General features: G+C 34.8%; 3 protein-coding genes across 5 annotated transcripts in view; 2 read left to right on the top strand and 1 right to left on the bottom strand.

Moving 5' to 3' along the window:
- Positions 1-5,621: 5,621 nt before the first annotated feature.
- Positions 5,622-14,566, bottom strand: ube2g2 (ubiquitin-conjugating enzyme E2G 2 (UBC7 homolog, yeast)). Its single transcript, XM_058779783.1, has 6 exons — positions 14,363-14,566; positions 13,975-14,010; positions 13,769-13,814; positions 11,305-11,423; positions 7,613-7,753; positions 5,622-6,533 (listed from the first exon to the last, which is right to left on the bottom strand). The coding sequence occupies exons 1-6, from the start codon at positions 14,403-14,405 to the stop codon at positions 6,421-6,423; spliced, it is 498 nt and encodes a 165-aa protein (XP_058635766.1). The 5' UTR covers positions 14,406-14,566; the 3' UTR covers positions 5,622-6,420.
- Positions 14,567-15,569: 1,003 nt separating this feature from the next.
- On the top strand, positions 15,570-19,550 carry cep20 (centrosomal protein 20). Its single transcript, XM_058779784.1, has 5 exons — positions 15,570-15,624; positions 15,852-16,049; positions 16,202-16,286; positions 17,555-17,691; positions 17,805-19,550. Exons 1-4 carry the CDS (start codon positions 15,597-15,599, stop codon positions 17,682-17,684), a joined length of 441 nt encoding a protein of 146 aa, XP_058635767.1. The 5' UTR covers positions 15,570-15,596; the 3' UTR covers positions 17,685-17,691; positions 17,805-19,550.
- Positions 19,551-24,147: 4,597 nt separating this feature from the next.
- Positions 24,148-25,092, top strand: part of myh11a (myosin, heavy chain 11a, smooth muscle) — a 32,420-nt gene continuing 31,475 nt past the window's right edge. For all 3 annotated transcript variants that reach the window (XM_058780201.1, XM_058780200.1, XM_058780202.1), the window contains exon 1: positions 24,148-24,278. The gene's annotated coding sequence lies outside the window, so the exon portion shown is untranslated. The remainder of the gene's footprint in view (positions 24,279-25,092) is intronic.

The following is a 25,092-nucleotide window of genomic DNA, read 5'->3' as shown; positions in this document are numbered from 1 at the left end:
TAACAGATCACAACTACAACTGAGAGCTCAAGGGGCAAACGCGGTGTATTTAGAGAGACATTCAAATGAAACCATGTCAACACGAGAGGAGGGGCTCAGAAGGAGGTACAGAGCCTGAGAGAAAGGCAGACAGAGAGAGAGAGAGATTTCCTGCGGTCCTAATCTCAGTATTTCATTGCTTCATAACCCTCCTCCCTCTCTCTCTCTCCCTCTCTCTCTCTCTCTCTCCCTCCCTCTCTCTCTCTCTTTCTGTTTTATTTTCTGATTCTGGGTGGAGTCCCTCTCTGTGCCCTGATCTGGTTTTCAGTCTCACTTTTTTTTTTTCTTTCTTCTTGTTGACCTTTGCTGATCTGCACTCAAAACTCTCCTTACCTAAAAAAATAATAATAATAATAATAAAAATAAATGTTGTTACACAGCAAACAACTACTTTCTTAATCTTAATCATTCCATCTTTTTTAAGCAAGTTAAATTATTTGATTTAATTTAATTGATTTGATTTAATTCATGCTTTATTTGTTTTCTAAAGATCATACATTTTGTACAATTTAAATTTTACAAATTCAATTGGAAGTGCAAGCAGGGATAGCTAAAGATGATGCCATGACTTATTGTAAATTAAATTTAGAGTTTGAAATTGAAACTAAATATTTGTGATTAAGGATTAAAATTCAAAAAGAATTTTTACAATTAAATTACATTTTTAAAAAACTAAGAATTGTAAATTAAGAATTAAGATGAATGATTTAAAGGTTCAAACTTGACTGGTCTCCAAACCATGTAGCAGTGGCAACAGGAACAGGAAGTCAAAATGTAAAATAGTTTGGTTTTACTATCCACTGTGAAGAGTCCAGATCACATAAATAATAATTTAACCGCACCTCTTCTCAACAAGCTGCTTGATTTGAGGTATCATTCATGTCTGTTACATCCCAGCCTAGTTTTCCCAGCAGCGGTTTTTGGTTTCTCGGTCTCTCCCTCTTCTGGTACTTTCTGGGATGCACAACCCACTAATGGCTAAATGATGTGGGTTTGACTAATTAGTGAGGCAGGTATTACAGCTAGGGTTCTTCAACACATAGTCTAATTATAGTTCAACCTTACCTGTAAATATTTGAGCAATATAGTGATGCTTGGTTTAGCGATCTTTAGTACAGCAGACCAAGACAAAGCATACATGATCACTCGCTACAATAGCAGGTTTGCTAATACTTTGTGAGCTAATCTAAACAACATCTGAGGCTAAAGACCAGCATGCAGTTCACCTGACCCCACTTCACCTTTGTCACTTAAAGTCTTTTTCACATCAAAGCTGGCAGAAAACAAGGAACATTAGGGATGTTAAAAGGGGAGGAACACAGCAATTGAAATTCCTTTGTGAGCAGCAGAACGGCCTTTGACAAACAGTTCACTTGTAATATGCAGTGGATATTAAAGCGCTGTGCTGCCAGTTCATGAACTCCAGACAGAATCCTGCTTTCCTAACCTGCATGTTTATAGAAGATAGGCTAATGAAATTTTAATCCCATTTGAGGAAAGTCCATAACAGACTTCCAAGACAGCCCTTTATCACAAAACTGTGTTTCAGTGCATAAGTTTTCATCAGCTTGTGTTACTTCATATTTCTGATGACTTTATTAAGGAAGAGGAAGAAAAGAAGCAGGGCAATAACCACCATAGACACTGAGGGGGACAAGTCTCAACCAATAATAAGATTTGACCAAATTGTCCACCCCAGTTTGATATTTGACCTTTTTTGTTTTTTAGTTGCATTTTTAACTTTACAGTTTTATTGCCCAAATTTTCATCCCCAATAAAAAACACCCCAATATTTGACAAAAAGGTTTAAAATAATATGTTTTATCTGTTTAACAGCAAAGTAATTCCAGTGCAGCACTTAAGTTTTTGGTAACACTTTACAATAAGGTTCATTAGTTAACTACATTAGTTAACATGAACTAATAATAAACTGCACTTATACAGCGTTTATTAATCTTTGTTAATGTTAATTTCAACCTTTAATAATACATTATTAAAATCTTGTTAACATTAGTTAATGCACTGTGAGCTAACATGAACTAACAATGAACATCTGTATTTTTATTAACTAACGTTAGCGAAGATTAGTAAATACAGTAACAAATGTATTGCTCATGGTTAGTTCATGTTAGTTAATACATTAACTAATGTTTAACTAATGAACCTTATTGTAAAGTGTTACCAAGTTTTTAATAGTGAAAGACTGTAAGCTGAAGAACAAAATACTTGACTTTTTTTATTTATTTTTTTTTATTTAGTTTTGGATTATAAAAATAGGCTGTCATATATGTGATTCATGTCATTCATAATTGCATTTTTCAGAGCATTTCTCCATTTAGAACATATTAGGCATATAAATAAAATTGGATGGACATATATTTTAAAATAATACTATTTGCAAACAATTAAAGCAAATTACAAAAAAAAAAAAAATATATATTCTTTTTTCTTAATTAATTCTCATAATTTATTTAAATAATTTAATTATATAATTCCTTTAAATAAAAAGACCAGTCTTTTAAATATAGAAAACAACCCTTCAAAAAAAAGTCCTTCCCAATGTCCAAAAAGTGATAAGTTGACTTAACTTAAAAAAATTGAGGAAACCCGTTGCCTTAAATTTTTAAGTAAATTATAATAAAAAAAAAAAAAGTTAAGTGAATTGTCAAGTTATTATTTACTTAATAATTTTAAGGCAACGGGTTTCCTCAATTTTTTTAAGTTAAGTCAACTTATCAGTTTTTACAGTGAGACATGGTTAAGTGAGTTCTTTTGACTGTAAGTGTACATAAAACTTTACAAAAGCATCTTGTGAACCATATCTGGTATCAAATATAAATAAGAATTAACCAGAGTTCTGTTGGTTGATGCAGGTCAGCTTTGACGTCAGGCTCAGGGTTGGGTGAACAACAAACTGGACTCTAGTGAACCTGTTTCAGATGAAACTGTTCAGGAGAGGTTAGACGCATGACGGAGAGAGGAGGGAGTGATAGAGAGAGGTGTGTGCCATGTTAGTTCTTCTTTGAAAGCTGTTGTGGTCTCACGTCTGACCCTGAGGCTGAGCTGTGCTTTGAGCTCCATTTATGTTTCATTATCAGCACTGTGTGTGAAGTATCAGACATGTTTAGACAGGGAAACTCATCAGCTAACTGCAGGGTTTGTGTTTCCAATGATGAGATTCCAGAAGAGATGGACGCAGTCTTGTTCTTATGAATCTGATATGTTCAGTGAGCCTGATTACGAGTTACAAGTCTGTTAGGATTGTGGCCAGAGGAAATAACATGTGAATGATAAATATAACTGTTGAGCATCATTAGGATAGCAAAATATTAGCATAATTAAGAAAATACTTCTAATACACAATTTTGATAGAGCTGGGTCTCCACTTGATGCTTGAGAACCACTGTGGTGGTATATTTTGGGATACGCTTTGGAATGTTAATCATATTGTAAATATATATATTAATAAACATGAAAAAAATCAAATTTGTATGTACAGTAAAATTACAGTTTCACTTTCACATTTTTAATTGTTTTATTTTTATTTTGAATAAATATTTTTGTGTACGTTTTAAATATATATATATTTTTAAATTTGAACTATATATCTTTTCATATAGTTCAGTTTGTTCAGTTGTTAGCTTTTAGCATATCTTAGTTTTAGTATATATGATATGGTAAATATGATCAAAGAAGGCTGTGAAAATGTGTATTAGAGAAAAACATTTATTTCATAATGATATTCCCCCCATTTTAAATTCTTATTGTCCAATGCAAGGTTAGATTTTTGTGAATGTTTTAAATAAAAGATCAAAAGGATTAACAATGCAGATATTTTTGGCCATGACTGTATATGATTATATATATTTTGAATATATGATTATATATATTTTGAATAAATATTTCTATTTATAAATTTTTTATAAATTTTTATTTTTTTTGTTCATTCTCAGCATATTATTTTTGTCTTAGTATTTTAGGGTTGCTAAAAGTGTTAACTGGTATCATAAAAAAGGGCATTAAATTTAACAGCATGGTCATATTTTTGCTATTTATTGGCATTTTCATGTTTAATCCAAGTGGTTTGTAAAATTTTTATCAATAATCAAAACTGGAATTTTAGTTTAGTTTAGTTAGTTTTGAAACCATATTTTGTTTCAGTTGTGTCCAGTATTTTAAGTTAAGTTAATATATATATATATATATATATATATATATAATACTAATATTTTAAGTTAATATAACAATTTATTACATTAAATTTATAAATAAAATTTTCATTTTAGTTTGTGTTGTGTGAATGTCCAAGCAGTTAGTGTGGGAATTCATCAGTGTAGATATGAGCGAGATCTGAAGAAAGCGAATGTGAGAGTAGGTGCGTATGTGGGAGCTGATCAGAGGCATAGCTGTTTTGTCAGCAATGACAGCAAAGTCATCATATTTGACATTCAATTACAGTAATGTGTGGGAGGTGATCGCTGTTCAGAAGATCAGCTCTCATAGTGCTGTCAGTAAAGGCAACCTGCGGTCTTTTATGCAGATGGTGAAGCAGATACAGGGAAGCAGGTGTTCTATAATGAGCCCCATCAGCTGATATGCCATTAAGAATAACAAGAGTTAATCCAGCCTCTGATGCGGTCAGATTCTGAAAATCCTGATTGAGCTCCGCCAAATCAAACACGTTTGATATCCACCTCGAGTTCACTGCAAGATTGTTCTGTGAACAAGTGCACTGCCATTGGTTTGGTCAATATGTTTTGTTTGTTTTTTTTGTCATTCATTCATTCTTTCTTTCTTTGTCTTACTTTCTTTTCTTTCTTTTTTTAAATTAAGTTTTATTCAGGAAGGTCACATCAGATTGATCAAAAGTTACAGTAAAGACATTTATAATGTTGCAAAAGATTTCATATAAATGCCCTCTGTTTCAATTTATGTTAATCAAAGAATCCTGAAAAAAAATCATGCTTTCCACAAAAATAATAAGCAGCACAGTTGTTTTTAACATTGATAATAGTAAGAAATGTTTCCAGCGCACCAAATCAGTATATTAGAATGATTTCTGAAGACTGGAGTAATGATACTGAAAATTCAGCTTCGCATCACAGGAATAAGTTACATTTTAAAATATACTAAAATAGAATATTAAAATATTTCTGTGTTGTTGTTTTTACTGTATTTTGCATTAAATAAACATAGCCTTGGTAAGCATTTTTCCAAAAACAATAAAAATCTTACAAGCCTTTAGTGTATTTAAAGAGCATTTTAAATACAGCTTTGTGCTTTAAAAAAATTCTACATGGCAAGTCAAATGAGTTTTATGTCAAAGGAAACTAAACTGAAATGAAATTGAATATATAGTTTCCCAAATTGGTAGTAAATTGGCAGTTTACCCCATTTTACCCTACTACTAAATTATCTTGTAAGAATTAATCAACGCTGCAATTCCCCCCCACACCCACATATTTGACATTTGCCTTCTGTGCATAATCATTCCCCCCATGTGCGCTGGAGCAACATCAAAAGTGTACAGGAAGTAATTACAGATTTGTGCACATTAATATAAAAATAACTGAAGGGGTTCATAAATCACAAACATTTATTGATTTTATTGGCTTTACAATCCTTGAGAACAGATGAAAAGCAAAAAGTCAAATACAGAATTGAAAGATTTTTTAATTAAAGTAATGACGGTGTAAATCAAACAATTCTTTTGGTCTGTCTTTCTGCCGAAGGCTGGACGATTCCAGCTTGCTACTACTGAATCTAAAAACCTCCATAAAAGTAAAAAAAATGAATTTGAAGAAAACCACTCACCTATATTACCAAATTTCAAGACGTTTTCATATTAAATTTAATCAAATGTATTTAATTAGAACATTTATTAAATTTGCATCCATAGACATGATCTTTTTCATTATTCCTAAAAGATCATTAATATAAGTGGCTGTGATAGTCTCAGTCACTGCCTCACAATGCATTTATTAGAATGAGGCATTAAAGCATGCATCAGCATACTGTCAGCAAACCAAAGCTGCATTCCATTGCTTAACTATGGACAGGTAACAGGCATGGCAGACAAACCAGCAGCCCAAAAACTTATTCAATGAATGACGCTTGGCTCTCTTTTAGAACACTGTCCGGTGAATGTATAACGCGTTGCCTTCTTCATCAAAAGCCATTTGTCCAACGCATCCACCCAATCACAAGAGAGGGGACGACTGGGAAGAGAGTATGAAAGCCTGGATGGGACTAAAGTGCTCACACTGGTGGAGGTAGGGGGTAGTACACTACAACACTCTTCTGTTCCGTGGAGAGTTTGATCCTCGTAAACGTCAATCCTCACTGTCCTGGAGTGTGAGAGTGTGTCTGTACACAGGAGAGTCAGAGGCCCAGAGATTTGCGCACGATCTGCTTAGCTAGTCGGTAGAACTGCTCTCTGTCCTCACGCCACATCTTCGAAGCGTCCACGTTTGCTCCGCTCTCATCATTGGGCTCTGTTGGAGTAGATTATATTTACAATTATTTAAAGACAGGCACTGATAGGATGCAAATTATAAAAAGTATTAAAACATTCAAAATCTAGGATTTACTACCACACTAGTTCTCAAAATATTCTCACTAAGCGTGTTTCCATTACACTTCAAATTGTGCGAAATGAAATTGCGAATTGAAAATACGCCTAATGGAAACGCATCAATTTAGCAAAATTGCAGATATCCCCAAAAAAAACAAAAAAACATTTTTACGCTCACATGAGGTGGTTTCTCAGGAAATTTTAAAAAGGAATATAATCGCAAAACTGCAATGGAAACCGTATTTTCATGTAAAAGTCACATGATCATTCTTTAATGTCCTATAACCTCCAAGAAACACCTCATACGTGGCCAATCACAAGGGGCTTTCCTTGCCATTAATCCTTGAATAACCCCTTCTTTACACTGCACACGTCTGCAGCACATGTGAGCATGTAAGAATACTGCTGCTGCAAGTATAACATACATGAAATAACCCCCATATAGCATAAATGAATCACCTCGTAACAGATCTATACAGGTGGAGCTGGGGAAGGTGAAGGGTTTCTGAAGCGCACTGTTACAAAAAGCACTAGTCATATATTTGAATGCTGAGCAGCGAGCTCATTGGCTACTGATACAGGAGAGAACCAGTCAGCTGTGCCATGTGATAATGATGCCATTAGGTCAGACTGAGTTAGAGTTTCATGCCAGAACTCTGTATTTTGTATGGAACTCATTTTCTAATGATTCTTTATTCGACAGAAAGTAAAAACTTTTCTAAAAAAATGTAAAAAGTATTTACTTTAATGCATCCTTGCTAAATACAAGTATTAATTTATTTTATTAAAAAAATCTTACCGACCCCAAACTTTGAAAACAGAAATAGATTGTCTGACTGCATGTTTCCCATTCCAGAGAGAATATTAAACAATAATAAAATCCAAACACTGCAAAGCAATATTAAGGCTTCTTGATTTCAGGAACCACTTTTAGGCAAGTAGGAACAATACAGCACATATTGTGATCGTTCACTGATGATTGAGTGAATGATGACTAACCAGCGAGCATGCTGACCACAGACAGCAGTATCTTCTCCACGCTCTGCACGGGACTCCATCTCTCAGCACTGCTCTCATAGCCCATGGGGTCATCACCAGGAGCGTGCAGGATTGAGATACACACACGGCCATCTGGGTAGACTGCAGATAACACACCATAAACAATGTTTATAAACTTCTGCAATAGTTCAGTTCTGTTCATTTTTCCTTTGTCATTTATCCTCTAGACATCTTTACAGTCTTCATTGCCGGTTGACTGAATACATTTGAATAAACTTTCAATTTGATCATATCAGCATTTTGTACACGACTCTCTTTTATGTTGAGGTTGGGAACGAACTGGCTTGTTCAGTTCACTGCATTTCATCCCATAGAATGAACTACTCTCCCAATTATCTAAAAACGGCCAAAATTGGATTAAAAACAGTTGAATCAGCAATTACGAACAGATGTTAGGATCCTTAAAGGATCAAAAGAACATAGTGATTAATCTGCTAAATCAATTAATCAATTAAAGTGTTAGTTCCATGAGCACTGACCCGTGATTGGTTTCCCTTCTAAAGACGCACAAAGCAATCAAGTAATACTTTGGAAGAGTGAGTGTAAGGGACACAAGTTTATTAACCCTGGATCAGGGCTGAATGAATCCACCCCCGCACGCACGGTATCACGGCTGATGTTATCTCCTCATTTTCTCCACAGCTGAGGACAGTGATCAGAATCTGAGCCATCCAGCTCTGATAACCGCCTCCAGAGCCCCGGCACCATCAGAGGGCTGTTGGCTGGGCTGCTGCTATCTGTGGCCTGCAGGAAGACCTTTATCTGGGCCCACTTCCCTGAACGCTGTGTCCACACATCCACCAGCGGGACCAGACGAAATGCCCCGATCATTAAGACACTTTAGGACTCCGATTCTTAGTCTACGCTCTAAGGACTATAAATACATTAGAAAAGTGTTCCTGCTCCTGGAGGCTCTTCTAATGCCGAGTTCACACTGCATGATTTTCAAAATCATCAGATCACCGTTGTTTTCACACTGCACGACTATTTGGGGTAGAATTCAGTTGCTGTTGTGTTCACACTGCACGATGGATCAGCGACAGGAGGTTACACACTGCATGACTGTACAATAGGAAGAATATATATATATATATAAGCTGATATTGTGGTCTATAAGTCCTCCCTCAACAAACAATAACAAAGATGACTTCATTGTTAACAACATACTTCTGCTGGGAAAATTTTATATACAGAAATCTAAGTAGGCCACTTGAAAGTGTTTTGAGCATTTTATAATGAGCTTGTTTCTTAGATACAAAAGCCCTCAAAGTGATGAAAAAGTAAAATGAAATAAATCTTTTGTCCTTTATAGAAGAATATGATTTACAGGAAAAAACCTTGCCCCCTTTTATGTTTAATTTATAATTTTATGTCTAATTTCTAATGCAAAAATGTACTGATATTGCCACGTTAAAAAGCGCAAAAAAAATAATTGGCTGTAGGTCATCGCCGATGTATTTTTCAGTACAGTGAAACTCATTGCACACAGCAGGATTGTGATTCGCTGACAGGTCCAGATATTTAGCATGCCAAATATTTCACGTGCGTCAGCAACGCATCGGCGATTCTTTCAGATCACGTCTTTGATAATTCACACTGCGTGACTGTCACTCGCGAGAACGAGCACCAATTTGCCTCCGATTTGGGGCATTTGTCGGCGATTTCGCAAAACCTGTCGTCGAGTGAAAATCAGGGCTAAAATCGTGCCTTGTGAACTCGGCATAACACTGCAAATCATAAAGCAGAGTTTCGACTGCACAGTGATAGTTAAATATCCAAATTATATGCACAGGAAAGCTTATACAATATATTACATGAAAGATCTGTGATTGCATGTTTGTGCCCTACCACTAAAATAAAAAAATTAAAAATTATATCAGTAATATTGTGATATAATATTCAAATTTAAATGTTTTCTATCATATATTTCAATATGTAATTTATTAATGTGATGCAAAACTGGATTTTCAGCATTGTTACTCCAGTCTTCAGTGTCACATGATCCTTCAGAAATCATTCTAATATACTGATTTGGTGTTCAGGAAACATTTTTATTATCAATGTTGAAAACACTGTGGAAACATACATTTTTTAAGAATTCGTTGAATAGAAAGCTGAAAAGAACAGCATTTATTTTAAATAAACCTTTGTAAAAAATGTCTTCACTGTCACTTTTAATCAATTTAATGCAACCTTGCTGAAAGAAAGTATTTAAAAATTTAGTATAAATAAATATAATTTTTTTTGCATGGTAGTGTATATTATATATATATATATATATATATATATATATATATATAAGTGGTGGGCATAGATTATTTTTTTAATCTAGATTAATCTTGGAATTAATCTAGATTAAAATGGCTCATTTGAATTCTGCCAAGTAGATCAGAATAAATTCACTACTAGTAGTAAACAACTAGCAGTCATCAAGAATTTAATATTGATAATAACATTGAAGACATTGTATGATTATTCCTTAAAGATAAGGTTTTAATAGTTTTAATAGTAGTAGCCTATTATGTTCTGCCCAATGTCTTCAAGTGAAACCGAACTTTTTTTTTTGACGGGTTGCCGTGAATACCTTTACGTTTCTGTGTATATGATACGAGGATAGTTTTTCTCAAATGAAACGCTCGAGTGCTCGTGAAGTGACTCTCAGAGCAGTTCTGGAGATGCTGTTCATGTATTTATGTCCTCATTTAGTGAGACGACAGACGTTAATATCGCCGCAAGCGTCGCGCGCTTCTGTATGAGTAAACAAACCCGCGCGTCTTGCGCCATACATTAACACAGAGACACGCAGAAGTCATATTTAAATAGACGTTTTGCGGCTTAATATTTACAAATAGGAGTGGGAGTGTGCTCACTTGTGTGTGCGCTTACGTTTGTTTGTTTGTTTGTGTGTGTGCGAACCGGGGCGGAACTCCGCTGTGCGCGCGATACAGAGAGCGCGACCATGTAACGTAGAGACAGAAATGACTTGCCGATCTTCATTGGGAAGCTTCTTAAAAATACATTTTCCCTGAAGCAAACCCGGCGGCTTCATAGCTGCATCCAGGTTCGAAGACTCGTTCTCGCCCCCTACAGTGCAATTCGGCTAGGTATACATCCGCGCTAAAATATCGAGGTGAAAGTCATCATAGCTTGCGTAGTATAGACCCAGCTCCCAACCCAACTTTGAGAATAGATTAACGGCGATATTTTTTTTATCGCCCGATAAGAGTCTCACGTTAACGCAGCACGTTAACGCCGATAACGGCCCACCACTAATATATATATAGTGAAACTGCATTTGAAATAAATTCTGTGAGCGAAACATGATAAAAAAAAAAGGCTGATAAAAACAATTACTATAATAATTATACAATAATAAAATAATTTCTAAATATGAATATTTTGCAGTAAATAACTGCATCAAGAAACGTTCAATTAAGTTGATTTAAAATCAAATTAAAGTACTACATAGTGATCTAACGTTCTTGCATGTTTATTTTATGCATCTGTTGGTTTATTTTATGATAATTTTCATTATTTTAAGTAAAGCACTTTGAACTACCATTGTGTATGAAACTTGCTGTATAAAAAAGCTCGCATACACTGTGTGAATGCTGAATGTGTGTAGTACTCACTGTTCGGATGAAACATGTCACAGGTGAACTTCATCTTGGGAGGGCTGAGAGGGTAGTCTGAAGGGAAACTGAGGATGGCAGGGAACACACCGCCCTCAAAACATGTGTCCTCTGGTCCCCTATAACAAGAAAACAAGGAAAAATACCAAAAACATTAGCATACAACATATTAAATCATTTTATGCATTGTTATGAATCTCTGTGCTGCAAATAAAGAAACAAAGTAACGAAGCATTCCAGTAGTGACCCACAATCCCCCTAAGAAGGGGCTACAAGTGGATGTCTGGATAAGCTATTGCTGTATTACCAACAAATCCTAAGCATTTAGTAGAGTTTTATTACATTTTTAAAGCACATTAAAAGACTTGCATAATGATTCACTCCAATCAGTTTTTCAGAATATAATAAAATCTTTAGCATCAGGAATTAGATTAACCTACATGGGGCTTGCAGAGGAAGTTTCTCAGACATGTAAGCAACTTCTGCTCAAAGTATATACCTGGATTATACACAAACTTCAGTCTAACTGCATCTTTTGGATAATGTCCATTTCTGAGAATCACTGAAATATGAGGCAAGTTAAACTATTTACCGCCTTCAGCGTAACAACTAAAACTCAAAAACCCCCTGTATACTTCATCTTAATCATAAATGTCATAAATCACAGAAATTCATCCACCACTGACAGCAGTGGCAGAACTTCATGGAATCATTCTCAAAGGCCCATTTAACATGCAAATCTCTTTCTGTTTACTTACCATATCCAGCTGTCTATCAAATACTGTTTCTATGGGCAGATATTGATCGGTCATCACGATGAGCAGCGCATCAAACGAACACACTTCCGTATCTGTGGAACAGCTGTCAGGGGGTTGCTAGGGACACTGTTCCTTATTTTGCTTGGCACTTGGTTTCACTTAAAAACTTATCGGTCAAAACCACTGATCAAACCACCAGTTTGGTTTACCGGAGGACAGTCTTATCCAAAATCAAAATCAGTTATCATCACTTAATGTCCCTTCTCTGGACAAATGCTAGTGAATGAACAGCTGTGCATGCTGTGAATGAAAAGATGCTCTGGGCAAAAAAAAACGAATTCCAGAATTGTAAAACGTGACATCAAAAACATCCCCGTAAACAAATAAGTATCTTTTTAAATAAAAAAGGGTGTTGTATGCCTAGAATATGTATAGGATAGCATAACATACAGGTTTTGCGTCTTAACAGATAATAATATTGTGACTTATTTCAGGTAAATTTGTTCATTATGGTGTCATTTCACAGTTGAATTTACAGATTAAAAATACAAAGAGAAAATGTAAGAAACTCTGAAACCACTGAAGTGCAATTACTTGCCCAACAAAACAAAATAAGAAAATCTGACAGACTTAGATTAAATATCACAGAAACCTTGAGTGAGCTCTTTACATACGGGACAATACATAACCTAGAACACCATAGCAACCACATAGCAGCAACCTAGCAACCCCACAGCATCATGTAGCATTTGGGACTACTCATATTTTGCTAAGAAATAGTTCAAATGCATTTTATAGTATATATATATATATATATATATATATATATATATATTTTTTTTTTTTTTTTTTCTTTAACATGTTATTATCTATGTCCAATCTGTGCACAGATAAACTACACTGAATAATAATTATAATAATAAAAGTTTTATTGTTACTCTCTCTGCTGAGTCACACCAGACATGGCAGAGAAAAGCTGTTTGAACTGAATAATTTTAACATCAAGAAACACGTTTTCTCACCCACACTGAGCTCTATTTTATGAAAGGAACATAAAAAATAAAATAAAATAATAATAATAAAAAGTTGCAATTACCTTATTTGACACTTTATATTTTTCACCGACTTTTTTTTTTTTTTGCAATTCTGGCTTTCAATATCATAATTATGAGAACTGAAATATAAATTTAAAAAATTCAAGTTAAAAATCACTGGATTTTTTATTTTTTTGTGGATTAAAAAAAAACAAAAAAAAACAATAGCGAGATGCAAACTCTGAATTTTGAGAAAAAGTCAGAATTGTGAGACACAAAAAGTCACAATTACCTAAAAAAGTCAGAATTGTGAGACATAAATTCAGAATTGTGAGATATAAACTTGCAATTCTGAGGAAAAAGTCAGAATTGTGAATTTTTTTTTAATTCTGTGGCTGAAACAAATCAAAAATAAATAACTAAATTAAAACCAAAAACAGAATTGTGCAATGAAAACTGAATTCTCTGGGGGAAAAAACTAGAAATGCATGATATAAACTCTGAATTCAGACTTTCTGCAAGAAAAAAAAATCTCAATTATGAGATAAAATGTCACAGTTACCTTATTTATTTATTTATTTGTTCATTTATTAAATCTTGAGGTGGAATCAATCAAAAAATGGGAAAAAACACTAAACAAAATCTTCTTTACAGTCTATGGATAATACTTACATAATCAGAGCCTCCCATTCAAAGAAATTTTCTTCATTTACAGGCCCTGTAGGAAAGAAACGAGTCTCATTAATTCATTATCTTATAATAAAAATAAATCTGTTAATCTATTATACAGATAAAAAATGATTTAAATAAAAATGTTATTAAGATTGTACTGTAAAAGCAGGTCAATGGAGCAGTTCAGTAACTGCCCTAATTCTTACCTGCTACAATCCCCTCTGGAGGGTTGAGGGTTAGTTCTGGAAAGAAAGAAATGCGTTGAGCTAACTGTATCCATATAATTATGTTCAACAGGAAATATATCTATGAAAAGACAATTATCACACACTTGCAGTCCTGCATTGGTTGCACTAGAGTACAGTACGCGTGTAGAAAAATGAAGAATGACCATGAATTATGAGTCACACGGTCAGTTTCGGTGTGTTTGAGGTTACTTCTGTTAATTTATTAACTGAAATCATTTTAATGATTCACGCTGTCAGTTGGTGAAGTTCTGGAAGTATCTAACGTTACAGCTGCCAAACTGTTGCTACCAAAACAGTGTAAAATCCACCCTTCACAAGCATTAGTGTAATCAATGACATGACTTACGTTTGTATTCAGCCATGAGTCTTTTTAAAGCTGTTCCAGCCATTTTACAGCCTGGTCTAGAAGTTGTTTTGGCACGAAGGGTGACGACAACTGACACGATGAGAAATCTTGTTCTTCCGGGACAAAGGAGGGCAAAGAATTTCTCGTGCAGAGGGTTTTCCACTCGACGTTTACTTCCGCAATCCGCATGACGTCACGTGGTTCCTTTGTTTTTTCGTTTTTTTTCTTCACTGAAACTGATATTTACTTAAAGCAGCTGAAAAGAAGGAAATATATTGCGCAATATATATTGAATAAATATACGTCAACTGTATTTATATTTAATATTTATCATTTGTAATCATTTAGTAATTTTGTATTTATTTTTAAAATATGTATTTATTTACTTCTATTTCCTTTTTCTCTCTTTATGTATGCTGTTTGAATTTGTGTTTGTGTTTTTGTGTATATTGATTAAATATATTTATTTAATATTAATAAAAAGTTTATTTAATATTCAACATTTGTACTTACCGCATTTGGTAATTAATTATTATTATTTTTAAAATATATGTAAAACATTAAAAACGTTTTTTCTCTTTATGTAGGCTATGCTGCTTGAATTTATTGTGTTTGTGTTTAACAGTTATAATGCCTGTTTATTATTTAAAGGAGTCTAAGATTTTTTTTCTTTTAATTAAACATTATTATTGTTGTTTATTTCGCTTTAAAAAATTTGTTATTATTATTTCAGTTCATTCTTTAAAGCAGCTGAAAAAGGAATACCCTAATACACTCTAAATTATTTTTGCAATATATATTGAATAAATATACATTAACTGTATTTAATATTTATCGTTTGTAATAAATTAGTAATTTTGTGTTCATTTTTAAAATATTTATTTATTTACTATTTCCCTTTTCTCTCTTTATTTATGATGTTTGAATTTATTGTGTTTGTGTTTAACAATAACAATGTCTGTTTGTTTGTTATTTGAAAGCCTTTAATAAAGGGTTTTTGTAATTCAACCTTATTTTTGTTTGGTTTTATTTCACTTTTTTAAAAAAAAAGAATATGAAGGTTCAGAATTATATTATTATTATTATTATTATTATTACACAAAAATAAATAAACGTGCACTTGCTATTTGGTTTCGTACTAGAGTGGAATGGCCAAGCTTTAGTTCATTTATATACGCAGTAAGAGCCTGAGTGACCTCTAGCGGAAGCGTCTGAGAAGTGCAATTCTGTTTCAATGGCAACCATCACAGAGTTGAAAAGCGGTGAGCTAATACTCATAAACTGTCATAATGCATCATATCTTTGTGCCAACGTTATGATTATTTTGCGTGTTTGTTTCACAGCAAATCTTCAGTCGTAAGGTTTGTAATTAATGTTGTTAGATGTTAAAACGTAACCCTCAAATCTCTGCACAGTTGTGTATGCTATTAGTTGTGCAGGTTAGCCCAACTCACTTTCTCTCTCTGGCTTTGAAATGCATGATCTGTAGCTTTGCGAGAGACGCTGGAGGCCCGTGGGGTCCTGGGGCAGCTGAAGGCGAGGATCCGGGCGGAGGTGTTCAGCGCGCTGGACGATCAGAGCACGCCGCGCCCGCCGCTGTCCCACGAGAACCTGCTGATCAATGAGCTGATCCGAGAATACCTGCAGTTCAACAAATATCAATACACAGCCTCGGTGCTGACCGCAGGTGAGCAGTCAGATGAGCCCTGCAGGAGGACCATACCCACGGTCACTCAGTCTTAGCTCTCTATTACACCTCACAACTGAAATGCATGCTAAAAACAAACTTCTGAATGTTAAATTGTTTTTTTTTTTTTTTTTTTAAACAATGCATCTCAGAATCAGGTCAGCCTGAAGTTCCCCTAGATCGGGAGTTTATGGCCAATGAGCTCAATGTTGCAGATGATTCAAGTGCCAAAGCAGTGTAAGTATGATTTGTAAAACTCTGATAGAGCACCTTGTAAAATATTGTTTGCAAAGTTCATAACAGAAGACACTGAACATGTATGTACAAGACAACAATAAATGTGGTCCAGGGTCACTGTGAGGCAGTCTGGGGCCTGTTAACACTTAACCTCTTAACCTGCACCAAGGGCTGTTTAGGCATGTCTGTGCTTTTAACCAAATATACTATATCAAATATACTAAATAAAATCATTTGTAATTCAAATAATACATGCATAAAATTTTAAATGTAAATTAATATTACATAATTTCATATTTAGCAATGATTTCTATAATTTTTCAATATGATAGATTTTTCAAGTATTGTATAACTGTAACAGAGTAATGTTATAAATGTAACAGTATTAACTCTTTGTTATTTTAATATTTGTATTATTTTATTTTATTTTTCATGTACATTTTATTTTTATTTTTTTTAAATCCTGCAAAAAAGTATTTAATATTTGGTGGTGGGACCAGTAAAAATGTTGGCAGGTCAAATTATTTTTACAAATTGTTCAGCTATGACATAAATAAACCGAAACAAACACACACATGCATAGGGAAGAAAATACAAGAAAAAATTGAGATTAAATAGAAATTAAAAATCAGTAAGAAAATAAAATGCATAAAAACAAGAATGCTATTAGTGTGATTCTTTCTCAAAGTGCTAATTTGAGTCAACTGCTCGTAGTCTTTCTGGCTGAGAGATCCACAGCTTGGGTCCATAAGTCATTTAAAGCTGACTTGTTACTTTCAGCCTAATTTTAACTACAACCAGCAAGGAATGTTGATGCAATACCATAAAGACATTAAAAATGTAATAAGTGGGTCTTAAATCCGTTCTGTGAGACACAAGTAGACAGTGAAGTGATTTAAGTGCTGAATATGATTCCTCGGTCTAGTACAAAGAAGCATTCTTTCTGCTGCATTCGTAACTCATTGTAAGTGTTTGATAGAGCTCTTTGGTAAGTCGGCCATAACACTACTCCAATAGTCGAGTCTAGATGTAGCTACTACATGAATGAGTTTCTTCCTCATTGCGTTATCTAAACTTCTGTTCATTGCATATTAAAGGAACCGTTCAATCTGTCATCGTTTACTCAGACTTTGACCATTTTTCTAATGTCAAACATAAAAAGAGATATTTGGAAGAATGTCCAAGAAGCTCTTTTGACCAGGGGCTGTCAGTCTTTATTGCTAACCATTCCTTTATGCTTTTTGTATTGCCCTGTCTTGCTGTTTTAGGCCATTGCTGTATGGATTGCTCCATCATTTCCTTAGCAGTAAGGAAGAGCACAAAGGAAAACTCTTCCTAAGGGGCTCAGCAACAGTGCCTTCACAAGAACCTCATGGCCATCGTACTGTAGAGTCATAAAACTGAGGTAACTTGAGTTTGACTTTGCTTTTACATATTGATTTAATGTAAAGATTAACAAGTGATTAATAAGCCTGAGAAACGTTGAATCCCATTCAGCTGTTTCTGATGTGTTTCTAGCACTACAGTCATCAGGAACCAACGCACAAGAGGAAGTCATATGATCACAATTAAAACAAATTCCACTAAAGAGGACAAAATATTCTGTCCAGCTTACTCTGGTTGTAGATGTTGAATGTATTTGTGTTTTTAATTTTTTAATGTTGTCTTTTGTACTTAAAGTAATAGGTTTATGAATAAAAACATTGCGATTGTTCAGTTTAGATTCTCAGCTGTGCAAACAATACAGCATTTTACAATATATTCGTATTCCTCATATATTAAATTTCACAAATCTGATGTTTGTATCATCTTCTTTTAAAAGCTGTTATACGCAATATTAAATTTACATTTGCTGTAAAATAACAGCAGCCTTATTTTTTTGTACACCTATTTGTTCTATTTTGAACTAATGTCAACAGTGATGAAGCATGTAAATTGTGGTAATTTCTGTAGTCTGAATTGAAAATGTTGAGCTAATCTTAAAATAAGTCCTTTGATTGTTCATCTTAACTGGCAAAACTTCCAAAACAAGCCTGGATTGCTGGCTAGCTTCTAAAATGGGTCTTTCTGGTCCTTGAACTTTGAATTTTGAACATTCTTTCTTTTGATTGGTTTTCATCCTTCACTTTCTTATCATCTTGCCAAAGCCAGGCTGTCTAGAAATGACATTTGAACTACTGTTTCTTACTTACCACTTGTTTCTCACTTCAAACCTTGAACTGTGTAATGAATTGTCTGTTTCGTAAGAAAGCACTTTATGCAGAAGAATAAGACATGCTATAATCATTCTTTCTTTCATTTCTTAAGTGCTTCTCATTAAGAATCTCAATTTGGTTTTCTTTCACCTTAAAGCAGCAAAGCTCACAAACACTGTAAACATCATCCATTGCCAAGTTCTTCAAATTGTCTAATTTTCCTTAAAAGGAAAGTCACTTCATACTCACTCAATACTGCATTTGATTTGTTTAGCTTTTCGCACTGAATATTATCACAGATCAAGAGTAATAAAGCAGTTTGTTGAAAGGTTGATGCTGAAGTTTTCACAGAGCATTGTCAGGGTACATTTTCTTTCAGTAAAAGGTTATCATCAACAGATAGATCATGTGAAATATTTTGAATAAATATGAGCAGACAAATATTTGCTTGCTCTCCTGCTGCTAAGTTGGAATCACGTTCCACCGAGGACAAATATATCCAAACACATATGACCCTCTAAAATAGTGTGTGCTGATGCATGTACTCAGGATTTTTATGAGAACCGAATGTGCACATAGATAAATTACAGATAACAAACATTTTGTTGTTCTTAAATAATGTTTCAACTATACATGTAATTTCCTGTTTTTGTATGCCCATGGCTATGTAAAGCCACATCAAAATTGCTGTGCTTGTGACACTGTAAGTGGATTCATATGCACCTTGTAGTGAGATTTTGTCTAGTAAGGTGATGACGTTCTCTTACTAATGTAGGCAAATCTTAATGCTCCAGTTACTCTGAACGGCTTCAGTCCAAATGAGTTTTTGGATGAGTCTCAGGAGACTATGCGAACAGCCTGTGCTTCACCCAGCTTTAATCTAGCACATATTTCCCGTTCCCTCCTTCCGTTCTCCTTCAGACACACTGTCAGGACTAATTCCTGAGATACTGCTCTTCCACTAAGAGTACAACTAAGTATTTAGACATAGGACTTCAGTATGTTTTGAAGCCAAACTCGGATCCAGATACATTTTATTGTTTTTCACTAACTGAAAATAAAGAACTGTTCACACAAAACTAAAAATTCTGCCATTTACTTACCGCTGTGTCAGGAGTCATGACTTTCTTTTAGAAGGGGAATTTTAGAAAAATATTGTTGCTACACTTTTCCATACAGTGAAAGCCAGTGGTGTCTGGATTTGAAACACACACACACCTTACAAGTGGTTCTTAAGACTTGTGCATTGTGTTTCAAGACATGCAATATTTTGTGAGCAGTGAGTATTGTTATTTTTCAGTCATAATCTTCCCCTTTGCCATAGTTTTCAAATGTACTTTGTTCAAAAATATTCAAATATGGCACATTCAAGACATCACAAGAGGTTTAACGTCAATGATGCCAACTATTATTTCTTGTGCATCTCTTAACAACCAAAGTCGAATACGTGCATATCTGAAATCTTTGACAGAGTAAGATTTTCAGTATATTTTTAGAACAATAGGAATATAGCACATAAGTCACATAGACTGTTTTTAAGGTACAATATTGTCATTTAATTACTTTCATTGTATGGAAAAAGCAGCTTGGACTTCTCAAAATATCTCATAGAAGAAATTCTATGATGCCATCATATTTATAATAAAAAGTGCATAATGCTTTTTGAAGGGGATGTTTACCAGACTATTGTCACTGCACTTTTCTGTGCATTGAAAGTCAATGGTGCACAAAAAAAAGTCCATGAGACTTGCATTTCAAGTTGCACAAGTCATATGGATTATTTTTATGGTACAGTTTTGTCATTTAATCACTTTCATTGTATAGTTTTCACTTTGAATTGTGTAGTAAAATTACATATAATGTGATGTTAAGCCATGTACAGTTCTTCGCTGAATAAACTGACAGAAATTGGTGTAGGATTTACATTAAAACAGTTTTCACTCAGAAATGGCTAGTAAATTTCAGAAATTATTACAAAGAAATTTTGAAGTAGAAAGAATGAAATTCGGTCCCACTTTATATTAGGTGGCCTTAACTACTATGTACTTACATCAAAAAATAAGTACAATGTACTTATTGTATTCATACTGTATTGCAAAACACTATTGCTGCTATTGAGGTGGGATACGGGTGAGGTTAGGGACAGGTTTGGTGGTATGGGTAGGTTTAAGGGTGGGTTAAGGTGTAAGAGATGGGTCAACAGTGTAATTATAAATGTAATTACAGAAATTAATTACATATGTAATTACATATAGGTATTTTTAAAAATATAACAACAATGTAAAAACATGTATGTACACAATAAGTGCATTGTACCAAATGATTAATTCAAATATAAGTACATAGTAGTTAAGGCCACCTATTATAAAGTGGGACCTGAAATTCTATTTTCTTGTATCATTATTTACATCTTTGAATTTTTTTTTACAGTGTAAGGTAATTTACAGTTACCAATTAACAGGCTTTTACGTAATATTATAAATGTTTTTAGAGTGCATGATGATAAAAGGTGCACTGCTTACAGGTGCATCTCAATAAACTAGAATGTTGTGGAAAAGTTCATTTATTTCAGTAATTCAACTCAAATTGTGAAACTTGTGTATTAAATAAATTCAATGCACACAGACTGAAGTAGTTTAAGTCTCTCATTTTCCTCTTGACAATACCCCATAGATTCTCTGTGGGGTTCAGGTCTGGTGAGTTTGCTGGCCAGTCAAGCACACCAACACCATGGTCATTTAACCAACTTTTGGTGCTTTTGGCAGTGTGGGCAGGTGCCAAATCCTGCTGGAAAATGAAATCAGCATCTTTAAAAAGCTGGTCAGCAGAAGGAAGCATGAAGTGCTCCAAAATTTCTTGGTAAACGGGTGCAGTGACTTTGGTTTTGAAAAAACACAATGGACCAACACCAGCAGATGACATTGCACCCCAAATCATCACAGACTGTGGAAACTTAACACTGGACTTCAAGCAACTTGGGCTATGAGCTTCTCCACCCTTCCTCCAGACTCTAGGACCTTGGTTCCCAAATGAAATACAAAACTTGCTCTCATCTGAAAAGAGGACTTTGGACCATGGGTAACAGTCCAGTTCTTCTCCTTAGCCCAGGTAAGACGCCTCTGACGTCTGTGGTTCAGGAGTGGCTTAACAAGAGGAATACGACAACTGTAGCCAAATTCCTTGACACGTCTGTGTGTGGTGGCTCTTGATGCCTTGACCCTAGCCTCTGTCCATTCCTTGTGAAGTTCACCCAAATTCTTGAATCGATTTTGCTTGACAATCCTCATAAGGCTGCGGTTCTCTCGGTTGGTTGTGCATCTTCTTCTTCCACACTTTTTCCTGCCACTCAACTTTCTGTTAACATGCTTGGATACAGCACTCTGTGAACAGCCAGCTTTTTTGCCAATGAATGTTTGTGGCTTACCCTCCTCGTGAAGGGGGTCAATGATTGTCTTCTGGACAACTGTCAGATCAGCAGTCTTCCCCATGATTGTGTAGCCTAGTGAACCAAACTGAGAGACCATTTTGAAGGCTCAGGAAACCTTTGCAGGTGTTTTGAGTTGATTAGCTGATTGGCATGTCACCATATTCGAATTTGTTGAGATAGTGAATTGGTGGGTTTTTGTTAAATGTGAGCCAAAATCATCACAATTAAAAGAACCAAAGACTTAAACTACTTCAGTCTGTGTGCATTGAATTTATTTAATACACAAGTTTCACAATTTGAGTTGAATTACTGAAATAAATGAACTTTTCCACGACATTATAATTTATTTAGATGCACCTGTATTTGCGAGACATTTTAGTTAAAAATATAACGTCATCTTTTTTTATTATGATCACAAGTTCAGACAATATTTGATATACAGCCTGTCAACTGTATTCAGTAATAGTGTCTCTGACTATACAAACTACAAAATTCTCTATAGTACGAAGTAGCAAACTATGAAACAAACATTTATGTTCCTATTTTTGCAGCACCATACAGCATGTGCAGGTGCAATACCTCACATTCCTTAATTGGTGTTAATCTTTGTCGGAATGAGAGTCTGCAGCTATACTCCGAAGTTTATTGTTGGTGAGTAAACAGTCGAAAGATATCTCAATGAATGCCTATTTGTCTTAACAATGACACTGCTGTTGCACCATATTTAGTCACTCTATCCAAGTCTTTCGGTGTTCCCTTCTAAACACAGAATACAGCCGAGATTCCAGGCAGACCCCATTGTCCTTATATGGCACAACAGAGACCCGGTAGAGTCGTGCATCTCTGCCTCTCTCTTGCAACCTCTCACTTTCACTCTCACTATACACCCCCATCCTCCATCTGTCTCCAAGACACTCTCTCTACCTCCCTTCCTTCCCTTCGCACATCCAGTAGAGCTTGATGCTGACCAGTGACAGAGGCGCTTCTTTCCCTGCAGACTTTGATTTCTCCCCCATCTCTCTTTTGGACTGCAGCAAGGCCTCAGAACATACCAGCCATGGTCCTGTTCCCTGGAAACATCACAGACTTGATTTACGGGATGCAATCGGAGGTTGTCCTTATATAGGAAGTTCCATTAGATAGCAGGAGCACGTTGTGGGAATGGAGGGGACGGAATGTGATGTGCGTAACGATAAGGGTCCCAAAAAGGATCTCAGGGGATTCGCCTCGTCCAGATGTAGTGTATGGCATGTAGTCTAGGGGATGTCCCTTTTCTCGCTTGGGCTCTTTCTGTTTCTTTCCTCTGTTCTGTATATTAAGGATTCTCGTTCACTTTCACTGTATGGAAGAGAGCAGTCAGTGTGAACATACTGCAAAATATCTCCTTCTGTGTTTCACGCAAGAAAAATATAGTCACAGTTTTGGAATGACATGGGCATGCAAAAATAATGACAGAATTTTCATTTTTGGTTGAACTATCCCTTTAAATCTGACATTTTTCCACATTCCAGATTCAGCAACAAATGTTTGTCTTCTGCTACTAAAACAGTATGAAAATACATCATTAAAACATAAATTACTGCATATTTAAAACTATGATAATGTAAATAAGAAGTGGAATAATCATAAATCATTTCAAAATATTGTATAAAAATGATTAAATCGTGTTAAATTAATTTCCTCAGTTATCGCTTCCTACAACAAGCAACTTTATGTAATAATTTTTTCAACAGAAGAGCATGTTTGAAATATGACACTCTGAAGAAACTGAAGAAAACAGGGGGGAAAAAATCTAGGTAAATATCTTTTTTTTTCCAATAAAACTGATTGCATCAAATTATGAAGATGTGTGTTTATATTAGACATAGACTTAATTGTGCCTTAAGGGAAAAAAAAATGTTAGACATGAAATTATCCAAAGCAAGTCGAATGAGCACTTCATGGAACTCAGTGGCTACTGTCAACTGACTCTTTAAGCAACTAACGATTATGCAATATGAGAGGAACTATGCAGTAATGAATTCCTGTCCACTTTCATTTTCCACTTTTATCATAACTGTCTTCTGAAAACGCTGCACTCGCTGTAATTAGTGGTATTCTTGCAATATTTAAGTGTTTCACATTGTGTTGAAACAGCACATTTAAAAGGATGCTCGCGAGGACACTGTTGTTCACCTGAACTGTCAAAACTCGCTGACCAATCACATCGCAGATCGACTGTTCGGCCCCGCCCACTGATCCGCATCTCCGTTTAAATGATGTTCACATGCTTTTCTGTCTAATTTGGACTGTTCGTCTTTGGAGTACCTCACTGCCACGGGACTCTCCAAACCCTAACTTTCCAAATCGCGGCAGGTTTTCATTAGCCTTGTGAGTATACATCCATATTATTATTATTATTTTTAAGTATTACATTCTATTCTTTTAGTTGTGCATGCGAGGCTCATGGAGGCTTTCAGCTATGTAAATCGCTCTGAATGTATGCCAATACGTTGATTATTCAGTGTCATGTGTGCAAAAAAAAAATAATAATAATTGCTTTAGTGCAGAGCTGCATTAGAAAAGCTATAATCTTTCACTGAATATTGAAACCTGAAGCTGTCAACATTCCGTTGCTTTGAAAGATGTTTTTGACAGTTATTTTGTGTTGCCATTAAAGTGATATTTCGCAAAAAGTGATATGGAAATTCTTTAAACATTTAGTCTACTTACCCTCATGTTACTCCAAATGTTTGTATTTTTTATGTGAGACATGCAAAAATAAAGTGACTTACAGTCTCAGTCACCATTCGCTTTCACTGTGTCAGTGTTCCATACAGTAAAAGTGAATGGTGACTGACATTCTGTCATCTGTGCTCCTCTGGAGAAAGAATTCTATGAGTTTGGAACAGCATGAGGATGAGTAAGTTATGACAGAATAATTTTTTTGTGTAATTAACAGAATTAAATTATAACTTTGTTGCAAAGAGCAAAGGCTTTCAACAAATTAGGCATCTCTGACCTTCTAGTCAAAACATCATCATAGAGTATCTCATGAGATGTTAAGATAGAAAGCATGTCTTTCCATCTGGCCTTTCACTCAAAAGCTTGACTTCAGCTGAGTCTGTCATAGGAAATGGTTGAGGAAAGTGCGTAGAATGAGAGAAGCAGTGAGCCTGACAAACCAAAGAGTTTCCTGTTCTCC

This window comes from Onychostoma macrolepis, chromosome 06, assembly GCF_012432095.1.
Source record: "Onychostoma macrolepis isolate SWU-2019 chromosome 06, ASM1243209v1, whole genome shotgun sequence".
NCBI classification, from domain to species: Eukaryota; Metazoa; Chordata; class Actinopteri; order Cypriniformes; family Cyprinidae; genus Onychostoma; species Onychostoma macrolepis.
This window is presented reverse-complemented; position numbering and strand designations above follow the sequence as displayed.